This window comes from Chionomys nivalis, chromosome 2, assembly GCF_950005125.1.
Source record: "Chionomys nivalis chromosome 2, mChiNiv1.1, whole genome shotgun sequence".
Taxonomy (NCBI): domain Eukaryota; kingdom Metazoa; phylum Chordata; class Mammalia; order Rodentia; family Cricetidae; genus Chionomys; species Chionomys nivalis.
The window spans coordinates 115,844,026-115,864,751 of record NC_080087.1 but is presented as its reverse complement, the minus strand read 5'-3'; the positions used below and the strand labels follow the sequence as shown (position 1 = coordinate 115,864,751).

At 39.8% G+C, this 20,726-nt stretch overlaps 2 protein-coding genes across 4 annotated transcripts in view; both read right to left on the bottom strand.

The window, feature by feature from the left end:
- Nucleotides 1-20,726, bottom strand: part of Dock10 (dedicator of cytokinesis 10) — a 255,903-nt gene that overhangs the window by 225,166 nt on the left and 10,011 nt on the right. The window lies entirely within an intron of this gene.
- On the bottom strand, nucleotides 2,811-3,739 carry LOC130869374 (60S ribosomal protein L6-like). Its single transcript, XM_057761410.1, is given in 3 exon segments — nucleotides 2,811-3,163; nucleotides 3,166-3,192; nucleotides 3,195-3,739. Coding segments are annotated over 3 exon segments (876 nt in total). The 5' UTR covers nucleotides 3,727-3,739; the 3' UTR covers nucleotides 2,811-2,846.

Below are 20,726 nucleotides of genomic sequence, written 5' to 3'. Positions count from 1 at the left end.
GAGCACATGTTCTTGTGGCATGATTGAGCATTCTTTGGATATGTACCCAAAAGTGGTATTACTGGGTCTTGAGAAAGGTTGTTTCCTAATTTTCTGAGAAATCACTACATTGGCATCCAAAGGAGTTGTACCAGCTTCCATTCCCACAAGCAATGCAGCAATTAGCAGCAGGGCCCTAAACCAGTCTCTATCAATGGACCTTTCCATGAAAAAAGCCTTCTCAGCTCTTGGGTGCTCAGACCTGAACACCTAATGATTGCCCATGATACTGTAAGCTTATCATAGTTTATAAAATTATTAATAATTGTCATTTAAAAGCTTTCTAATAAAGCCAATAAACAAAACAAAGAATTTTCCTCATATTATCCCTACAATTGTTGGAAGATGGCCAACATATAGCTCATTTTTAGAATAATGCAACCTTGAAGTCTGTGTGACCAAACTGTTCCCAGACAACAGCATCATTTTCTATAATGGCAGGGTAGATTTTACTTTTAAAGAGATGCTTTCTATTCTTATTTATGTGTGATCAGAACTAGATTAATCTTTTGATTATTGACTTAACATGGTACTTTTCCATGTTGTTCATTTTCCTGCTATGCTCTGCAACATCAGCCCACGAGCTAATGCTTTTTATTTAATTTTTAGTTCAGTTAACATGTACTGATTGTATGTATTTATGAGATATGGTGTGGTAATCTAATAAATGTGTGCAGTGTACAAGGATAACATTACAGTAATGGACATTTCTATTTTGCAATTCTTTACATTCGGAACCTTCAAGTTCTCTTCTTCCGGTTGTTCATAAAATGTCTCCCGGGTTGCAGTTGACTGCAGTTAGTTCCAGGCTGCTTCTGTTTCACTCTTAGTACCACAAGAAGATGTATACATAGATTGCAGATATTTATTTACAATTTTCTTTTGATATTTTACACATCTTTACTTTTGGTATTCATAGAAAATGGGAAGACACATCAAAAATGTCAGCCCAATGAAATTGTTAGCAAAGACAAGCCCCTCTGAGCTATAAATTTCATTCAAAATATGTTCAAATACATTTTTCCCCTTATAGAGATTTGCAAGGCTTGAATGAGACCCTGTACGTTAAAATCGCTGCACATCACTCATGTACCACTCTGGGGACTGTGAAAACATATTATGGTCCCTTCATCTTAACTCAGGTGACTTAAGGGGTCTCCCTAGAAACCATGTCACTGCTATATAATTTACCTTTTAAATGCCATACTATGAACGTTTCTGTAGCAATGTACACGAGAAGCTGAAAATAAGTGATCTAGATGTTAAATTTTATTATTTTATTCATGTTTGGCATCATATATAAAAGTTATTTGTGGCTAGAGTGATGCCTTACAAGTTAAGAGCGCTGGCTGCTCTTCCAGAGGACTCAGGATCAATTCCCAGGTACATGGGGGCACAACTGTCTGTAGCTCCTGTCCCATGAGGATCTGATGTAAACAGAGACTGCTCATTCATTTCCCGACTGCTCATACCCGAATAATCACACAGAAACTGTAAAAATTACAACACTGTTTGGTCAATAGCTTAGGCACATTTCTGGCTAACTTTTATATCTTAAATTACCCTTTTCTATTAATCTGTGTATCATCATGAGGCTATGGCAGGGGTCTTTCTCCTTTGGCAGCTAGATGGTGTCTCCTGGATTCCACCTCTTCTCTCTCTCTCTCTCTCTCTCTCTCTCTATATATATATATATATATATATATATATAGATAGATAGATAGATATAGATATAGATATAGATATATATAGATAGATATAGATATGTAGATATCTGTTCAGATTTCCTGTCTGGCGTTACTCTGCTAAGCCATTGGTTGAACAGCTTTATTCATTAATCAATAAAAGCAACACATATACAGAAGAACTTCCCACATCAACCTGATGCTCTTTTCTGGTCAATGGATGCTCTGCAGACACTTGGTGCACAGACAGACTCAGGCACACACTCACGCACATGAAATTGGAAAACTAAAAGATTTTCTTAAATTATTATTTTGTATTTAAAATTAGGCTGGCTCAGTGGTTAAAAAGAGGCACTGCTCTCACAGAGAACCTTAGTTTGATTTCCAGCACCCATGCTGCACTGCTTTCAACTGCCTGTAGTTCTAGCTCCCTTCTGGCTTGCTTAGGCACCATAGTGACATGTACATGCCCCCAGGCCCCTGAATTAAACAAATAAAATATTTTTAAAGTCATTTAAAAATAAACATTGTAAGGTTTATTCCGTGAAAAAGAAAGCAAATATCTAATTGAAATCAAGGTAAGTTTTTAAAACATTAAATATGATAAAGTCTTTTCCTTATAATATTCAAGTTTCTCAAGCTCTAGCCAAAAGAGGTGACCTGAAATTAAATCAAAAAAAAACTTCAAAAGAATTTCTTAATCTAACTTTTACTCAATAATTTCATTTTTAGGAAATGGCAAGAGAAGAGAGGGTCAGTCAGTCCTGCTTGGGGCCTTCTGAATATATTCTCCATGGTTTTGGGTTACCAACATGTCTAAAAATTAGTTTAGGATTCTAAATTCTATGTGGAAGACTTCTTAGACCCTGGGAAAATCCTGCTAAGCAAACAAAGATCTTCATGCTCTGTAGATGGAAGTAGAAATAAAGATCATGTTGAGCAGTTGGGGGGAGGGAGAGAGGGAGAGAATGAAAGAGTTTAATTTGCATACTATTTGCATAAAACATTTAAGGTAATTTAATTATTCAACATGGCTACTTCTCCAGTTTGTCCATTTTCTTTTGATTTCTTTTTCTTTTTTTTTTTTGACACATAAAGCTGTTTAATTAGGTCGTCAGCAATTTAGAAAACCAGTTTGTGAGGATACATCCCGTTCGTCAGAGAGAACTGAGAGCGCAGGTAGCCCTGCAGCTGAGGAACAGCTTTGATCTTTGGCAGAATCTGCGAGTCCACTGCTTTCTGATCAGCCTTGCGCTGCTCTGTAATCTCGTATTTCTCCTTCTCTGTGTCAAAGATCTCGCCCTCCTGATGCCTGGGCTTACGCAGCTGCTTTTTCTTGAAGTAAGCATCAGTCAGGTGTTTGGGGATTTTAACTGTGCTGATATCAACTTTTGTAGAGGTGGCGATGACAAACTTCTGATGTGTTCTTCTCAAAGGAATCTGTTGAGGGCAAGAGGTCCTGTCACAGCAGTAAACCACTGCCCAGCTGCTTCAGGAAAACCACTCTCTTGCCCCTGTGGCGCCCAGTAAGGATGCTGAGGACAGTCCCAGGAGTGATGCTGGCACGCAGGCGTCTCACGTGCTGACTGAAGGGCTTTTTGCCATGGCTCAGCAGCTTCCGAGGCACATCTTCTGTAGGATAATACCTGGGCATTTTTCGAAGCTTAACCACCCGGGTACCACCATTCTTGTCACCACCAACTGGTTTTGTGACAGTGGCAAGGACCTTTTCCTTTTTCTTCTTCTTTTCAACCTTGGTTTTTGCAGCTGTGTATTTCCTTTTGTACATGGCCTTTCTGGAATACATAGCAGATCGGGAGTACCTGCCAATCCCTCTAACAAGGACTGGATTTCGGCTGCAATGGGGCTTCCCCTTCTTGAGCTTTTTAGCCTTAGGGTTACCCTTTTTGGCTGCACCAGCGGCAGGGGCATCACCGCCAGCCTTCTTGGCTGCAGGTTTCTTCTCTTTTGTATCAGGTTTCTCGGCTTTTTCACCCGCCATCTTGCAAGATGGGAAAGAGAACTCTTCTTTTGATTTCTAAACTGAGCTCTTTACTATTCTTTTTTTTTTTTTTCTGCTTTGACTATGGCTCGTCATAGAAGTCAGTAACTGAAATACGTCTGCTGGTAAAAGCAACAAAAATAAGTGAAAAGGAAATGCTAGGCTGGGCTTGCTGGATGTGCTTATGCCAGCTCTCCCCTTAGATCCCCTAATGAAGTTAGGTTAATCATTGATGAAATCATCTGCAAAATTCAATCAAACAAAACCTTGTGTTGACTGAGTTATCCTGGTAATCCTGGTTTGGGCCATCATTCTTTTGATAATTGCATCTGCTTTTCTTTATCCCTGCCAACAAAAAACAGAGACCACTGTCTGGCTGCCAGTCTCCATTCCCTGGCCCTCCCTATCACTCTGCTTATTGTGACAGCAAAGTTGTCCCATATGTGTCCTACGGCCTCTGTCTGACAAGTTCTTAATAGTAAAGTATAAGCATTAAGCAAAATTATGACACGACGTTCACTGTGCTTTTGAAATGCAGTATTTGTATATTGACTTGTATATGCACTTGGAAACATTTTATAACTTGTTTTGCAAGCACATCTTCCGTTCTAGTCTTGATATCATATCAACCAGTGAACCAAATATCTATTTTCCCACTATCTGGAAGGGAGAAATATTCTTCTACCATTCATGCAGAGTGAGATGGCATTTCTTGAAGACCTAAATCCAGGTACAGACCGACACCAGTCATTACCATCAGCCCCTCTCTAGGGGAGTGGTTCTCACAGAAGGAAACACGTCTTCGGAAGTGGAGAAGCTCTAGGCCTTTTCCAGACTGATCTATGGCTGTGACACTGAGAACAACAATCCTTTTAAGTGGCTGTACATCTTCTAAGCCCCTCTCATGGATTGTTCAAGAGATGTTGAGAGTTCAGATAGAGAGAAAAACAGCCGCATGGCTGGGCCACAGTGGAGATCAGTCCTCAGCATTTTCTCTTCGGGTTCTCTGCATGCATCCTTTTACAGCTGCAAGACCCCTGCCATTATGTGGGGGGACTGTGAATGAGTTCAGGCTGTCACTCTGACCACACCATGTGATTGTTTCCTGAGCAGATATGGATAAATACCACACCCCAATGAAAACACAGTCTGGGTTCCTAAGAGCTGAAATAGACTCTCAGAGCTAAGCAAAAGAAGACAACTGTAAATTTGGGGACTGGCAGCTTCACAGCTCAAGAGAGTGTGGTTTAATTTTTTTTTTTCCTGGCTAAGATACAAATCCTCAACCCAGTCCCACTGCAGTTTCCTAGGCTCCTGCTTGGTCCACTTCCTTGTACTCACTTTGATCATTCTGGCATTGGCCCCTCCTGTATCCCACTGGGTCCTTAGCTGTCCCATGCCTACTGTTTTCTTTCAGCATCCTAGCCTGCTCCTCATTCCCCTGATGCTGGAACCCTCATTCTGAAACTGAGTGTTTACTCCCTCATCATTGGAGGCTGCTTCACAGACCCTGCCTGTAGCCCTGGCTTTTGTGTCAAGCTGGAATGTGAGGGTGAAAAAAATGATCAAAAATTCAGTCCTCATTCTGAAAAGCATTGGTATAGTGATTTCACAATTCTTAAGCTCAGGATCAGCAGCCAAAACGAGAGTATGAATTAGGTTGGTTCCCATGCTTTCTGACCAGCTATGAGACCAATTGTCAAAGCTGAACTAACAGGCGGAGGCTCTTAAGACACGGTTATAGATTTCAAGCATGTTTGCAGCCCACATGTGTTCTCGAGAATTAAGGACTTATGACTCCAGCTCAGAGTCAGTGACATAGACGACACACATACCTGTTTTTTTCAACACACAGAACACTTAGCTCTACAGCCTCTCAGAACGTAAAAACTGCCAACAACATGCTGTTATTTTCTTTTCCTAATCCAGAACACTCCCATTAGTGATTCATAAGTCAATGGTCTAAAAATAGATATTAAAATACAAAACATTTTTGAAAGGTAAGTCACAATACTTTTCACTGTATGCGCCTGACATTTTCTTGAGAATGGTATACACACTAATGCTCATCTGTTGTCAATGTAGTCTATAGAGCTGCATAGATGAGTCAGAGTGGAGCTGAAGGTAAAATATGGTGAGCACATTGCTGGAGCAGTAGGATAATGAGCCAACTGCGAAGCAGCGTCTGTTTCCTGCCAAACAGCTCAATGAACAATTCACAAGTTTCAAAAGAAACTTTTCCCTATGCATTGCTCATGATTATTCTCTGAAAAATATCTGTAGTTTATAACATTATTTAAAAGAACAAAAGTTACCTTGATTATTGTGATGTCCTCTGGGGAATTTCTATTCTCTGAGTATTTTAAAATCCTGGAGGACAATGTGTCAGCTCAATGGCAGACACAAGATGATGCAGTGCTCTAAGCTATATTGTAAGCATCTTGATGAGAGATAAACAGAACACTACTTGCCACCATTAGAAAAACTACACCTTCAGAAACGTAACTTCTGACATGCATTAGGATATTTACTTAGAAACAGACATGGTTTTCATTTCCAAGGATCCTGGGTTACATATGTACAAGTTACACACACACACACACACACACACACACACACACACACACACATTCTTATGTGAAAGCAACTTCCAAAACACGTTGAAATGCATATAAGATACAGAATATTGCTTATATAGACTAATTTTCAGTGTATCTATAAAAGTACAACATACTGGCTTTCAGGAACTTGGCTTGAGGAGAACCAGACAATGATGAAGGGGATTTGTTAAAGTTGGGGGTTGTAGAACTTAGCCTTACAGGAAAATGTAACTGTGACAAGCGGATCTCTGTGAGTTCGAGGCCAGCCTGGTCTACAAGAGCTAGTTCCAGGACAGGAACCAAAAGCTACGGAGAAACCCTGTCTTGAAAAATCCAAAAAATAAAAAAAAGAAAGAAAAAAAGGGGGTTTCTAGACCCACAAAAATGGGAGCCAAGTGCAGCTTCTTGATAGCCACATTTTTTTTCAGACAGGCTTTGTTTTGCTGCTGGTAAGCAGAGGCAGAGCTTCTTTAAGAGAAGGCTTCTTGGTTCATGCTGGCAGCACTAACTCTGGCTCCTTTGGGAGATCCTGCACTTAAATGGAGTTTGTGAGCAGCTTGCTACTAGCTGCTTTGTGGCTATGTAGACCTGCTGCATCTCTGGAGCTGGGGCAGTGCCACTGCTTTGTTCAGCAGTATGTCCCTTATGTACATAGCCCCTGTCCAAACCATGCAGCAACTTGATGAGCTGAACTTGTGTCCCTGCTTAATAACATTTTTCAACTACAAGAAAATAAATAGCAATGAGTATAGCTTGTGTCCACCATGGGATGTGGCAGGTAACAAGCAATTGTTAATGCTGTGGGAACTCCTTCAACCAATAGCCTTTAAGATACCAGCCCACTTTGGGCATGGTCTCATGTACTATAAATGAGGATGAAAAGCAAGCACAGTCCTCTTGGCTGCTGGATTTGGTTCCAGTTCCCAGTGCACATTGAAGACTGCAGATGGCTTCTTTTTCTGTGAGTTTATCCCCAGATGAATAAACCTTTGTTATACTCCATTTTGTGCTATTGTAAGCCAACAAATTGGCACCCACCATCTGGGGCATGGATCCACATAAGACCTAAAAAAAGTTTAAGAAAAAAAGGGGCGCTGGGCGGTGGTGGCGCACGCCTTTAATCCCAGCACTCGGGAGGCAGAGACAAGCGGATCTCTGTGAGTTCGAGGCCAGCCTGGTCTACAAGAGCTAGTTCCAGGACAGGAACCAAAAGCTACGGAGAAACCCTGTCTTGAAAAATCCAAAAAATAAAAAAAAGAAAGAAAAAAAGGGGGTTTCTAGACCCACAAAAATGGGAGCCAAGTGCAGCTTCTTGATAGCCACATTTTTTTTCAGACAGGCTTTGTTTTGCTGCTGGTAAGCAGAGGCAGAGCTTCTTTAAGAGAAGGCTTCTTGGTTCATGCTGGCAGCACTAACTCTGGCTCCTTTGGGAGATCCTGCACTTAAATGGAGTTTGTGAGCAGCTTGCTACTAGCTGCTTTGTGGCTATGTAGACCTGCTGCATCTCTGGAGCTGGGGCAGTGAGCATGGTGAACATACCTCATTCTGCCATGGTGAACTAGGCAGAGCAAATAGGCAGGGCAGCTGAGTTGGCCCTGGTCACGCCCACTTAGCATTTAGAAAAAAAAGGTGTTGCTATTCAGAAAAGGATTTCAGATATACAATAAGACAGATTCAGACATGAAAGACCTCTAAAGGAGACAGTGTGTTTAAAAATGTACATAGGCTTGGGAGAAAGGGGGAAAAATATAAATACTTACAAAAAGAAATAAAAATTTTAAAGATACAGTAAAAGTAATATAAAAGAATAGAGTCATAGACTAAAGGAATAAAGAAAAATAAGCCACATAGAGGAAAATACTCAGAGAGACTGGATTATGCATATTATTATGGTTTTGAATTTTTTGACTACAGAGAGACATTTGATTCTGGGGCAGGCTGCTAAACAAACCAACTTGCATATTTTAAAGATATCTTGACTTTAAAATTTTAGTCTAAAGATACACTACTTTGGAAAAGAGGTTTTGCTTTTGTTTCTACAGTGGATGGGAACCTTTGTTTTTCTCCCAGGCTAATGTGATTTGATGGAACAAGACCCCTCAAAAGTTCTCTGTGAAACCTAAAACTATTTTGCCCAACAAACAGCTGGAAGTAGTTTGGAGAAAACTATACCCAAATTTACAAAATGATTGTTTGTAAATATTTATTTTCATTTAAAGGTGGTTGACTGTAAGTGACTAATGGTCACAGTCAATTTCTAAAAAAAATAAATAAGGGATATGATATAGAGATGAATACTTTGCATTGGTATGGATTTTGGTCTATTAATACAAATTCAAATTATATTTGTTATATTGAAAATGCTCCTATTTCTGTTTGCAATATTTGTGCACCTAAGCAAAGTTATTTTGTCAGATTTTATGCATGCATGTTTCTACCTCTGCTCAAAATGTTTTATATATTGATACAATTTTAGGATATGATTTATCATATTATACTATACATTTCTACCTTTGATCAAGATACTTATATATTGTTCACATCTTGAGGTCATTGTTCTCACTTGCTGAACATTTGTTTAGAGATTGTTTAATTTTTTAACATGAATCTTAATCTTTAAACTATATAGGTATTAAGAATTATAAGTCAGGGGCTGGAGAGATGGCTCAGCAGTTAAGAAGACTGACTACTCTTCCAGAGGTCCTGAGTTCAATTCCCAGCAATCACATGGTGACTCACAACCACCTATTATGAGATCTGGTGCCCTCTTCTGGTCTACAGGCAGGATACTGTATAAAGAAATAAATCTTAAAAAAAAGAATTATAAGTCCATAGTCATACATGTTTGTCATATTTATAGTTAGACTAATCAGGTTCTTTAGATGAAAAGACATTGTATTTTACACAGAGAGGTAATCTTCAAACACTTCAAAGAATTATAGAATATGGCATTTCAATAACTTAGTATTCTGTTGACATGAGACATGATTGCTCCTGGCAGCACCAATCTATTCTCGAGTGAATGTTGGGCACCAAAGACACTCCACTTGAAGCTTGTTTTCTTCTTGGCAAAACTGGCCTTTGGGCAAAGAACTGCCCCTGCCTCCATCACTGACAAAATACATGGTGCCCAGACTGGACAAGCAAGATACAAGCAAAAAGACTGTCAAACCTTGCCAAGACAGAGTAAGATGGTTTTTCAAATTTTCCTGTCTCTGAAAATGATCTGTCAGTTAACTGTAGGCCTTAGCCAAACTTGGTTGCCCCAATACTGCAAATGAGACTTTGGGTGATTGCCCAGGTTGCTGATTGTCTCTGGCATTTCTTGCACCTTTTGAAAGTTGTTTGATTGTACTTCTTGTTTACTCAAGTAGCATTAGTTCCCTTCTCAGGTCTTTGATGGGGTGAAGACTAGATAGTCATAGTTACTTTCCTCTCATGACTTAGCCAAGTCATTTTTAATATAAGACATAGACTTCTTAGGATAGGCTAACTATTGAAACATTTAGCATATGTTTCTTGCTTTATGTTGTTCATGATGGTTATAATTCTAATTTTTATATATGTTTTTGCCTTTTCTTTTCCCTGGACAATACTTGATATTGTTCTTATTGTATATAGTTTTGTATTAGGTTTAGAAATCTCTTATTTAGACAAAAGGAAAGGTGCTGTGGGAACTACTTCAGCCAATAGCTTTTAAGATACCAATCCACTCTGGGTGTGGTCTCATGTGCTATAAATGCAGACAAAAAGCATGAGAAGGCCTCTTGACTGATGGATTTGTTTCCAGTTCCCAGCATGTGCAGAGAACTGCAGATTGCTACTCATTATGTGAGTTTATCCCCTGAAAAATAAACCTTTGTTATATTCTATTTTGGGCTATTGTGGAGCTCTTTTGTACACTAACATTTAAATTCTTGGTAAATTATCATTACATAAATCTTTCCTGCTCATACCTCCTAAGCACATACTTCTGCAGCCTCACTCCAATCTGTGAAACTGCCTAACTCAGAATGACCATTATTGATTACTTATACCATGTTACTTATACAAACATCCCTTGCTATTTTTAAAAGCTAATTGTTATCTACTTAAACGTGTCACTAAAGAAGTGAAAGAAATGTCAGGAAAAGAAGTTGAGGATTGGACTTTTCCACAAAGACCCTGTCCTCTTCATGCCTTGGCCGACTCTGTTTGCCTGGAAGTCTTGCACTAACTTGTACCAGGTTTCTCTAAGAATCCCAAATATTCAGAGTTTTCCATTTTGTCAGATTTTCACTTTTGTCACATAATTGGCGGAGACAGAAGTAGAAGAAAGAACCATATCATTTTGCTGTTTCTGTTTGCTTGTATGGTGGTGCCAATGAGAAGTGTCCCCCTTAAGCTCGGGTGTTTGAGCACTTGGTTCCCAGTTGGTGATGCTGTTTGGGGAGGTGGTACAGTCTTGCTAGAGGATGCACATCACTGGTTGTGGGCTGTGAGAGCTCATATCTTTGGGCCACTCCCAGTTCATTCTCTGTTTTGTGCTTGTCGGTGAAGATGTCATCTCTCAGTTGCTGCCTGGTCCTGCCTCCAAGTGTGCTGCTTGCTGTCAATGCTACCCCACCATGATAGAATCTTATTCCCCATTAGAACCATAGACCAAGATAAATTCTCTCTTCAAGTTGCCTAGATTCTGATATTTTAATCACAATGTAGAAAACAAATAATATAGCTTGGTAAAAGTCCCCCTCCCCAGATCATTCCTGGGACAACTGATGTTAGTGCCTGTGTCCTTCAGTATTCCTGAAAGCCAGAGATGGATTGTGATGCAATAACATTGGGCCAGCCTGAAGTTCATTAGATGATACAAAGACGAGACCCACATACTAGATAACCTAAAGTACAAAGTTATGATTATTTCTATTCTAATCAGTTCCTAATATTTTGTGGAGAAACTGTCTGGACTTTTGATTTTGAGGTGAACTGATGTAATATCCAGGGTTTTGAGACACTCTAAGCAAGTACTTCATCACTGAGTTACACTCCCACTCCTGCTGTTTTTGCAAATCAAGTTAGATTTTATACTTAGTAACATTAAATCATATTTCCTAATTATGTATTTTCCCCATCACAGCTTCAGATTCATAACACTCTAATGTCTGTGCTCATGGGCTTGGGTGTGCACCCACACAGCGTTTTACAATATAGTGGCTGAATTGTGAGACTCAGAACTTGGATTGTAGCTCTGTCTTTAAAATGGTACCATCTTGGGCACGTGACACAACAACTCCATGGTATTGCTCTTGTTCTAATTTGACACAGGAGTCATTAGCCTCTTGGAGAGTTCAGCATTGTTACCCAGAACCTGTTCCCTGGGGCCTCTGAACCAGCATCAGCCACACTTGTCATCTTTAGCACCCCATGAGAGTGAAACTGAATCTCCTACATGAACCTCACCAGCCAACCACAGATGTTCATAGTCATGTAGAATTTAACTCTTCATCAAGTCTTTAACTCCTCATCAAGTCTTAAAGTCACAGAGAAGTTTTTAAAAGGCTCCTAAATTCTACCACCAGATTCTCTTTCAGCAAAAATCCTAAAGCTTTGAAATTAACAATCTGCCTTGCAGGTCTGCTGTTCTAAACTACTTAACTGAGATGCCATGTGCAATTCAGTTTGACTTAAATATGCCAGCATTTGCATAAGAAATGCTTGGGGCCAGGAAAAGTGTGTGTAGCCCAAATATTCCTTTTGACCCTAGTTTTAGGCAAAAAAAAAAAAAAAAAAAGGAATGCTTGAAAATTTCTTAAATGGAGGCACCTGCTTGTGTTTCTTGCTGTGAATCTCATTATGAGGATTTTCTAAAGGCTGGTTTGTGCTAAATACAGAGGCCTACAAAGCTGATCCTGTTTCAAAATACCAGCATAATCTTGAGGTAATACTAACAGAATACAACCTAAATAAAACCAATAGATTTGCTTTTACAAAATAACTTCTAATATTCTAAACATTCACTTTTGACACACTTGCTGTCTTATGCAAATCATCCAAGACAAAGTTGTCAGTGTGCAAAAGAGCAGGATAACCTGTACAAAGGTTCCACACCCTTCACACAGGGAAATATGAGTGAAAAAGCCACGCTTCACCTGCCAAACCGTAAAAACCAAAATCTGACAATAAGTTTATCGTCAAGGCAATGGTACAAAGAAATCCTTTCATGGACCATGAGAGTGGGAAGCGGTGCATCCTTTCTGGGGTCTTTCTAAGGCTGAAGAAGAATTTACTCTGGAAAATTCCATGTTTGTGCACAAGAAGGTCTAGAAAACAATCTAAAGTAAAAGGTGAAAGCTAAATGAGATGGAAATGGCAAATGGCTCAAACAGCATACACACTACCAACCTATTCAAGAACAGGACATCACTGGATGCTGAAGCTCATGGCAAAGGTGTCTGTCACAAAAAAAAAAAAAAAAGAAAGACAAATCCTGCACAATGGAAGCTTCCTGGACTCAAGCCTCCTAGGGCACCAGAGAGGGATTCCTTGAGATGACAAGAAAAAACAAATCTAAAAGGCAAATTGTAGAGATAGGACAATTCTGGGTAGAAGAGCAAACATGAAGGTTGTGGCTGGAAAGTAAGTGACATACGCAGATGCTCAAACATGGCACACAGGCCGTTGGCCCAGGCAGCAAGGGGATAATGGATTTAGATACATAAGATAAAAGATTTTCAGTGGTACCGGAGCATGGTTTAATATGTCTTCATAGTTCCTCCAAGCAACTGCACAACTCCTAGAAATTAGTGTGCAAGGCTGAGGAAGTCGCTCAGCTGGGAAGGTATTTGCATTCCAAGAATGAGGACCTGAGGTCAGTACCTGGAACTCATAAAAAAGATGGCAAGCATGGCAGAGTATGCTTGTAATCCCAGTACAGCATAAGCAAAGATTGACAGATCCCAAGGCTCACTGGCTGCTCAGTCTCAAGTACATGCACACAGCACACACCTATACACAGACACCACACACAAACACACACACATGACACATACACATATATCACACAAATATACCATACACATGCCAAACTGCACATACACTATACACCACACATACACACATCACACACACACCAAACTGCACACACAGTCACTTGCACACACACACACACACACCATATACCACACACACATACACATCACACATACATGCACCACACAACCAAACCACACACACATTCACACACATATATGTAGCCTACACTACACACACATATCACACAACATTACATACACATATACCACACACACCAAACATATACAGACTCTCTCTCTCTTACACACAAACACACACACACAATATGTAGCATACAATCCCCCCATCACATGCACACATGCACCCACACATCTCACACACATATACCTCATGTGCACACACCAAATCACATACACTTATATGTAATATATACATATACATTACATCTACAAGCACCACATACATACACTCACACATACCATATACACTGACACACATACACACCTAACATGTACACAACACACACAAATTTAATAACTAATTGAACAGTTCATCACAATTAGGGGGAAAGATTTCAAAAGGAAAGAAATGTTAAATAACTAAAAAAATTCCATGTTAGAAATGATAGGTTTTATACTGTAAAATCTAAAGAAATTGCAAGCCCAAGATGCATTTTTCCTTCTATTATTTCCCTGAAAGGCAATAATTAAAATGAGGCCTTTTTAAAAAAGCACCTGAATCTATTTTATTTTTTTTCAAAGGCATTGTACTTGAATGCCTGGTCTCTTGTTTCCAGAAAGCAGGTAGTCATCAAAGCATGTAAGTAAGGCAAAAAAAGGAATGTTCATTATGATCCTTGTAATACATGCCCTTTTCAAGCCTGACATGAAGTGCTTTGAGCACTCAAAACAGCCATAATAATGCTGCCTGTCTGTCCAACTAGGAATCATTTATGAAACTGTAACAGAACGACAGCTCTCTGATAAGACAAGGTGGTGGCTATGCAATTGTGGTTAAGGGTAATCACTGTATTTGCAATGCTGTGGAGACATAGAAAGAAAAGGTCAAGATCAACTAGGAACTCATGGGAGGTGGCCCAGGCGAAAAAGAGCAAGTACTGAAGAGGTGGCGGTGAACATTCATTTTCAGATAGGCTGGGTTTGTAGTCACTGCTGGGCAAGGCCATGTGAGCATCTTCAGAGAGGTTTAAATGAGGTGGGGGTTCTACCCTGATTACAGGTGACTCCCTCCCGTGGCCTATGGTCCCTGACTGTTTCTTCTATTTTGCCTTTGCATCAGAAAGTACTTCATGGGGACAATTTATTCCTTTTAGTGTATTTCTGAGTATCCTTTGTGCTGGACCTCACAAACACGTCCATACCAAAATTCCCGGAGCCTGTGAATGTACTTATTTGCACAGAAAAGGAGACAATGCAGATGTGTGTAGATTTAAAGACCTGGATATCAGGAGATGATCCTGGTTATCTCAGTGGCCATAATATAAATCTTTATAAGTGAAAGAGGGAGGCAGAGGAAAGGGTGAAAGGGACCCAACATATGATGAACTTGGCCCACAGTGGTAGGCTTTGAGAATGGATAAAGGGAGCCAAGGTTAAAAAAGGTAGACTTCTGTCTACATTCAACAACAACAACAACAACAAAAATAGGATCTTCCACCCAAGAAGCTCAAGGATCTCAATTTCATGACAACTCAAATGAGCACCAGACAGATTTTTCTGGAATGCATTCATATAATCAAGGCCGACTCCCTTGATTATAGCCTGGTCAGACCTTTACCAGATTCTCACCTACATGCAGCATCAGTGTGGTTCAGCACTAGATTTGTGTTTATTGGCTAAGGAAGCAACAGAAATCCATTTACAAAATCCACATTCTCTCAAGCCAGGTTCAGCCAAGGGTCAGTCAATTCTCAGGGTATTGGGGCATCATTTATAGCCATTTCAGTTATTAGACCTGGTGACAAAAAGTTCAGCTCACAGGATTGGCTCAAACCCGATGGCACAACTAAGTCCTTTCTGCATTCACGAGCTAAGAGATGCATGTTCTCAGTTGGATGACAAAGGGGGGGGGGGGTCACACATTTTTGAGTGACCTGCACAGAGTTTCAGCAAACAGTAGCAAATAGCAGCCCTCATATGTTAACGATATGAAGTAGTCCTGTGTGCTCAGCTTAGATGGTTGAAGCCTACGGAAGCTCCTCAGCAACAGTCCTCTGCAGGTTGAAAGGCCCCTTCACTCTCATTGGAGAGTCCAAGGAAATACAAGCAGAATTATTGACCTCCATTTTACGACACAAAATATCTTCACTTGCAGATGGTACACTTGGCCAGTGGCGTAGAAGCATAGGCCTAGAGACTGTCTCATGACCCTGTACTCCTGACCACAACCCTCTGTACCTCTTGTGGCTCAGCTTCCTTTCTTTTTCAGATGAACTTTCCCTTTAGCTTTAAATGTTTCTTACTGTAAAATATCAAGAGGAGTTTCACAATTTTTTTTCTCTCCTTGTTCTCAGCATTAATTTTAGGTCGTACTTGTGTATCATGTTGACAGTAAAAAAATTAGCATGAAACTTAGCTTAAATCACAGAACACACATTAAAAAGTTAAATACTCAATGTTAGCTAAGATTTATGTCGTGGGATGTTTTGTAAAGACACAAGTGTCTCAAATAAACACCCTACGAGTACAGATGTGTGTGTGTGTGTGTGTGTGTGTGTGTGTGTGATTAGTGGCCAGTGAGACTTCGGGTGCTTAATAAGGTTTTCTTCATTATATCCTTTTATTCACTATATTTGAGTTGTTAACTTAATAAACCCCATGATGTGGATTACCCTCTGTATACTGTGAATTTCTTTTATTATCATGGTTAATAAAGAATCTGCTTTGGCCTATGGCAGGGCAGAATATAGCCAGGCAGGAAAAACTAAACTGAATGCAGGGAGAAAGAAGGCAGAGTTGGGCAGGTGCCCCATAGCTGCTGAAGGAGAAAGATGCCAGAACCTTACCGTAGGCCATAGCCTTGTGGCAATATACAGATTAGTAGAAATGGATTAATTTAAGATGAAAGATCTAGGTAGGAATACACCTAAGCTGTTGGCCAAGCAGTGTTGTAATTAATATGGTTTCTGTGTGATTATATACAGTCTCCATTTACAACCGCAAAACATTTTCTATGTGTAGATGGAAAAAGAGACCCAAACGCATCAAAAAGCAGAACTTTAAAACGGAAAGCTATACAGTTCATATAACATTCAGGAATATCCTCTAACCTCAAGCAGAGAAGGCAACTTTTCAGTATAAATAATAACATTAAAACAGGACTTGTGTGCACTGATGAAATCACACAACTGTAGGAAATCTGCCCCCAGACCTGCCCTTCCTTTTGCATCTCAAGCACTCCCCATTATGGCACTGAGAACAAATAGCTATCAAAACTCAGTGGACTCACAATTCCTCCATTTCAATCAATTACTCTCTGCTAATATCATCTGTAGAAAAGACACTAACATCCCAGGCCAAACAACAAGGCCTGAGTGCACCACTCAGGCAAGGAGCTGGGTCACAAAAACACCTAGCGCTTGTGTGGCCCTGTGTTATTTATTAGGTTTATGCTTGTCAACACTTCAAGACTAGGCTTTCTGTCTTTGACTGGCTTGTGGGGATCTTTAATTATGTGCTCCTCAGTTTATATTATCCAAATTGCTACTAATGAATAGAAACTGTACATTGTTGTTTAGAAGCTATTGTTAGAATTCTTTCCTTTGGGGAGATATGAGCAGCATCTAGTCCCTCCTCACAAGGTCCAAGAACAAATCAAAGTGAGATTCTGCCACAGTTCACTCTGGGGAGCCATTGAATTCACTGGTCTTACTTACAGAGCATGGGTGAGGGAATTCTGGCAGGAGAGACCCCAAAACAGCCAGACCAGTCATACCAAAAGCTTTTACCCAGCATGGATGAAGCATAGCTATGGACTCTTCCCTCCCGAAGATCCCAATACCACTTGCAATTAAGGTAAAATTACATACAAATGATTGGGAAGGGTGGTGGGACACTCAGGAGAAAGTCCAATGCCATCCCTCCACTCATGGGAAAATGTCAACAGACTACTTTTTTTCTTTCCACTTTTAATCACTTTTCTTTCCTTTTAAAAATTGAATTAAAACATAATTACACCACCCCAATTCCCTTTCAAATTCATGGCCTCTCATTCTTTAATTATTATTATTATTACATGTCTGTCTCTTTGTGTGTGAATATGTATATATGCATGCATCTGTCTGTGAAAGTCTGACTACAGATAAACATGCAATGCTGAATCCATTTAGTGCTGCTTCTACAGAACATTTTACAGCTGATCATTTTGGATTGAACGACTATTGAGGTGGCTGTTTTGGGGGAAGACTATTTCTCACTCTCAGTTTTTGGTTTTCTATAGCTCTTCACCTAGGGGTGGGGCTCTGAGTGATGTCCCCCCATTCCCACTGGCCTGCCAGCTGGGGATGCTATAGAGTTCAAGTCTTCTTAAGGTCTGATCTTGATGGTCTCTCACAAGTAGACATAGATGATCTCATGAAGATGGCCACAGCTTGGCTCAGAGGATTGCACCTCATGCAAGAAGCCAAGTGTCTTCTGTTGAACATACCTAGGAATTTTGTTTCTGTCATAGCAGAGCCTTCAGTTTCCTTTCATATGCCACATCTGTCTTCCATACCTCCACATGTGATTTTTCTCTTTCCATGTGAGGAGCACTTAGTAAGCACCTACTCTGTGCCAGGATTTTGTTGCCCTAGGAAAATTAGAGACAATAACCACATGTCTAACTTTGGTAGTATCTCAGTATCAGAAGTACCAGAGAAAAAATCCATACCTTTCCCTTCTAATGCAGGAGCAGTAACACAAAAGAGCATCGTTTAAATTGGGGACGGACAGATGTCATTTAAACAGTTCCGGAGATCGGCCTTTCAGTAGATTACCAAAAGTTCACTGCTAAGACCCCAGCCTCCACCTTCTACGTGGACTTATTCTAACGGTTCATTTTTACTCTGCACTGAACATGCTATGGGTACCCCACACTGTGTCTATGTGGCTGTTAGTAGGGCTGGGGCTGGAGGAAGAACAGACTCCTCCTCAACACCTCTGAAACCACACCAGGCCCAAAACAAGTCACATGGGTCACAGAGACAAAAACAATCTTCATAGGGAGGGAGAGAGAGAGAGAGAGAACAGGGTGGAATCATTCACCTTTTTTTTCTGTCCATCATGTGGGGAGGGTTTTTCCAAGACCTTGAGCCAGAGGACTGCAGTGACCATGATCCCTGTGAATCCTGAAAAGGGTGTTCTCTGAGTGAAATGAATCTTTTCCCTTCTCTAAGAGCAGAATTAGGGAAATGGGACCGGTTCCTTGTCCCTGATGCTCCACAGGGCTGGAAGAACCTGACTTGTCCAACTCTGCATTGGTCTGGTTCTCTTTTGCCAAGCCCCGTGCCATTTTCAGACAGACATACCTCTCCCTGATGTTCTTTTTTGATATTAGCAATTTTTCTTGGTTGTAAACCATTTAAACCTGTTCTTCTAGTTGCTAAGCTCGGGCATCTTAAAATCAGTTTGGTGGAGTGACAGATGAAAAAGAAGCAAAGAGTGTCTTTATTCTCTGTGAAACCTTCTCGAAATCACTAAGAAATCTCCAGATATTCAGAACTAAGAAACATCTTTTCACTGTTTTATTTAAGAAACAACCCCAAGGTTAATGACATGGCCAAGGTTCCATTGCCTGGAAACCACATTCGGTAATGATAAAGATGTGTGTTTTTCAAATTGATTGTGGTACTCAAGAAGGCTATGGAAGAATCTTATCTCTCTATGTTGGTATGCTAATAAACTTTATTACAAGCACTTTCAGATTCAGAACAAATTTACGGCTATTCATTCTGTGATTTATAATAATAGAGTAAACCAGAAAATGATTTTATTCATTGGGAAAAAAAGGACATCTTCTTTTAGAACAAATGGCTGATTTTAAATAAACAAAAGATGTGAAAAACATAAAAAGTAAGTATCTTTAAATATTAGTGCTCCATAATTGCATTTTCTTCTGAAAATGTGGTAGAGTTCTAACATCTCTCCCACTTAGTGAAGATTTCCTAGCTGTATCAGTTCCCCTTTTCTCATGCCACAGAATTAGGACAAAGGGACCTTGAGCAGCTTATTAAATAAACAATGCATGTTCAAGAATAATTTAATTACCATATCTCACTGAATAGTAAGTTCTGTTAATTTTTTTTTTGGTTGGCCTGTTTGCCGAGTCAAATGTTTATGCCTGTGTTCTTTTTATAGAATGTGTGATTAGAAAGGCCAAAAGTCATTGGTCACTTTGATAGCCTTAATTAGTCATTTAAATTGGTAATTGCTAAAACCATTACGGGGGGAAAGCTCATTGTGTTGATCATAAATGATGTCATTTTTAAAAATAGACTCCCTTTCAGTCTTTTGTTAAATTTTGCCATTTCGGTATTAAGTTTAAATTAAAGAGCTGCCCAGCTTTCCAAATTCTATGTCGGGAGGAAAGGTATGCTCAAATTGAATTAGAAAAACAAAGAACTTTCATATTTCAGAAGCAGAAATGAAAGGGACTTTGGATGACACAGCTCTATGAATTCTACTCATGTTAGAGGCAGATGTGTCTTCGTCAGTCCAATTGTAGAATATTAACGCTTTCCCAAGGCAAATATTTTTATCTATTGCTGCTAACTCATTCAAATTCATTAACTTTTATTATTTCTACATCATTCAATGTAGGTCAACATGTCGAGTTCACCAAACACCAGCATTTGTTTCCAGCCCACAGACACTGTTGTGATAAGAAGCAAATGAATATGGCTCTGAAGGAAAGAAATCCCCTTATTTGTAAACATGAATATCATATTGAGACTAAAAGAGACAATGTAATAGATGCAATTTGCAATTCAACCACTGCATGCTTATCTTGCCAAAAAATGTATTTCTGGAGAAGAATAATGGAAGGATGTTCCTTCTAGAGCTAAGGAATCCTTTGTTTGCGAAACTTAACCCATTCTATGTCAACCCTGTTGCTGGAAAATCAGAGACCCTAGAGAGCATCAGTTCCAGTATCTCAGGCTGCTAGGATGTCACAGGTGAACGAACTGCTCAGTGTGATGAAAGTATCCCCCAGTACTTCCTGATAAGCAATTGTTTTAGATACCGAGACCAAATGGCTTCCTTTTCTCTTGGATGTCAGCTGCCTATCAAAAGAGGTTGCTCTGTTCTTTCTACCTGGTGGGGCATTTGCACCATTCAGGAGGAGCTCAGATCACGGCATCAGACTGCCTGTAACAGACTCTAGAGTCAT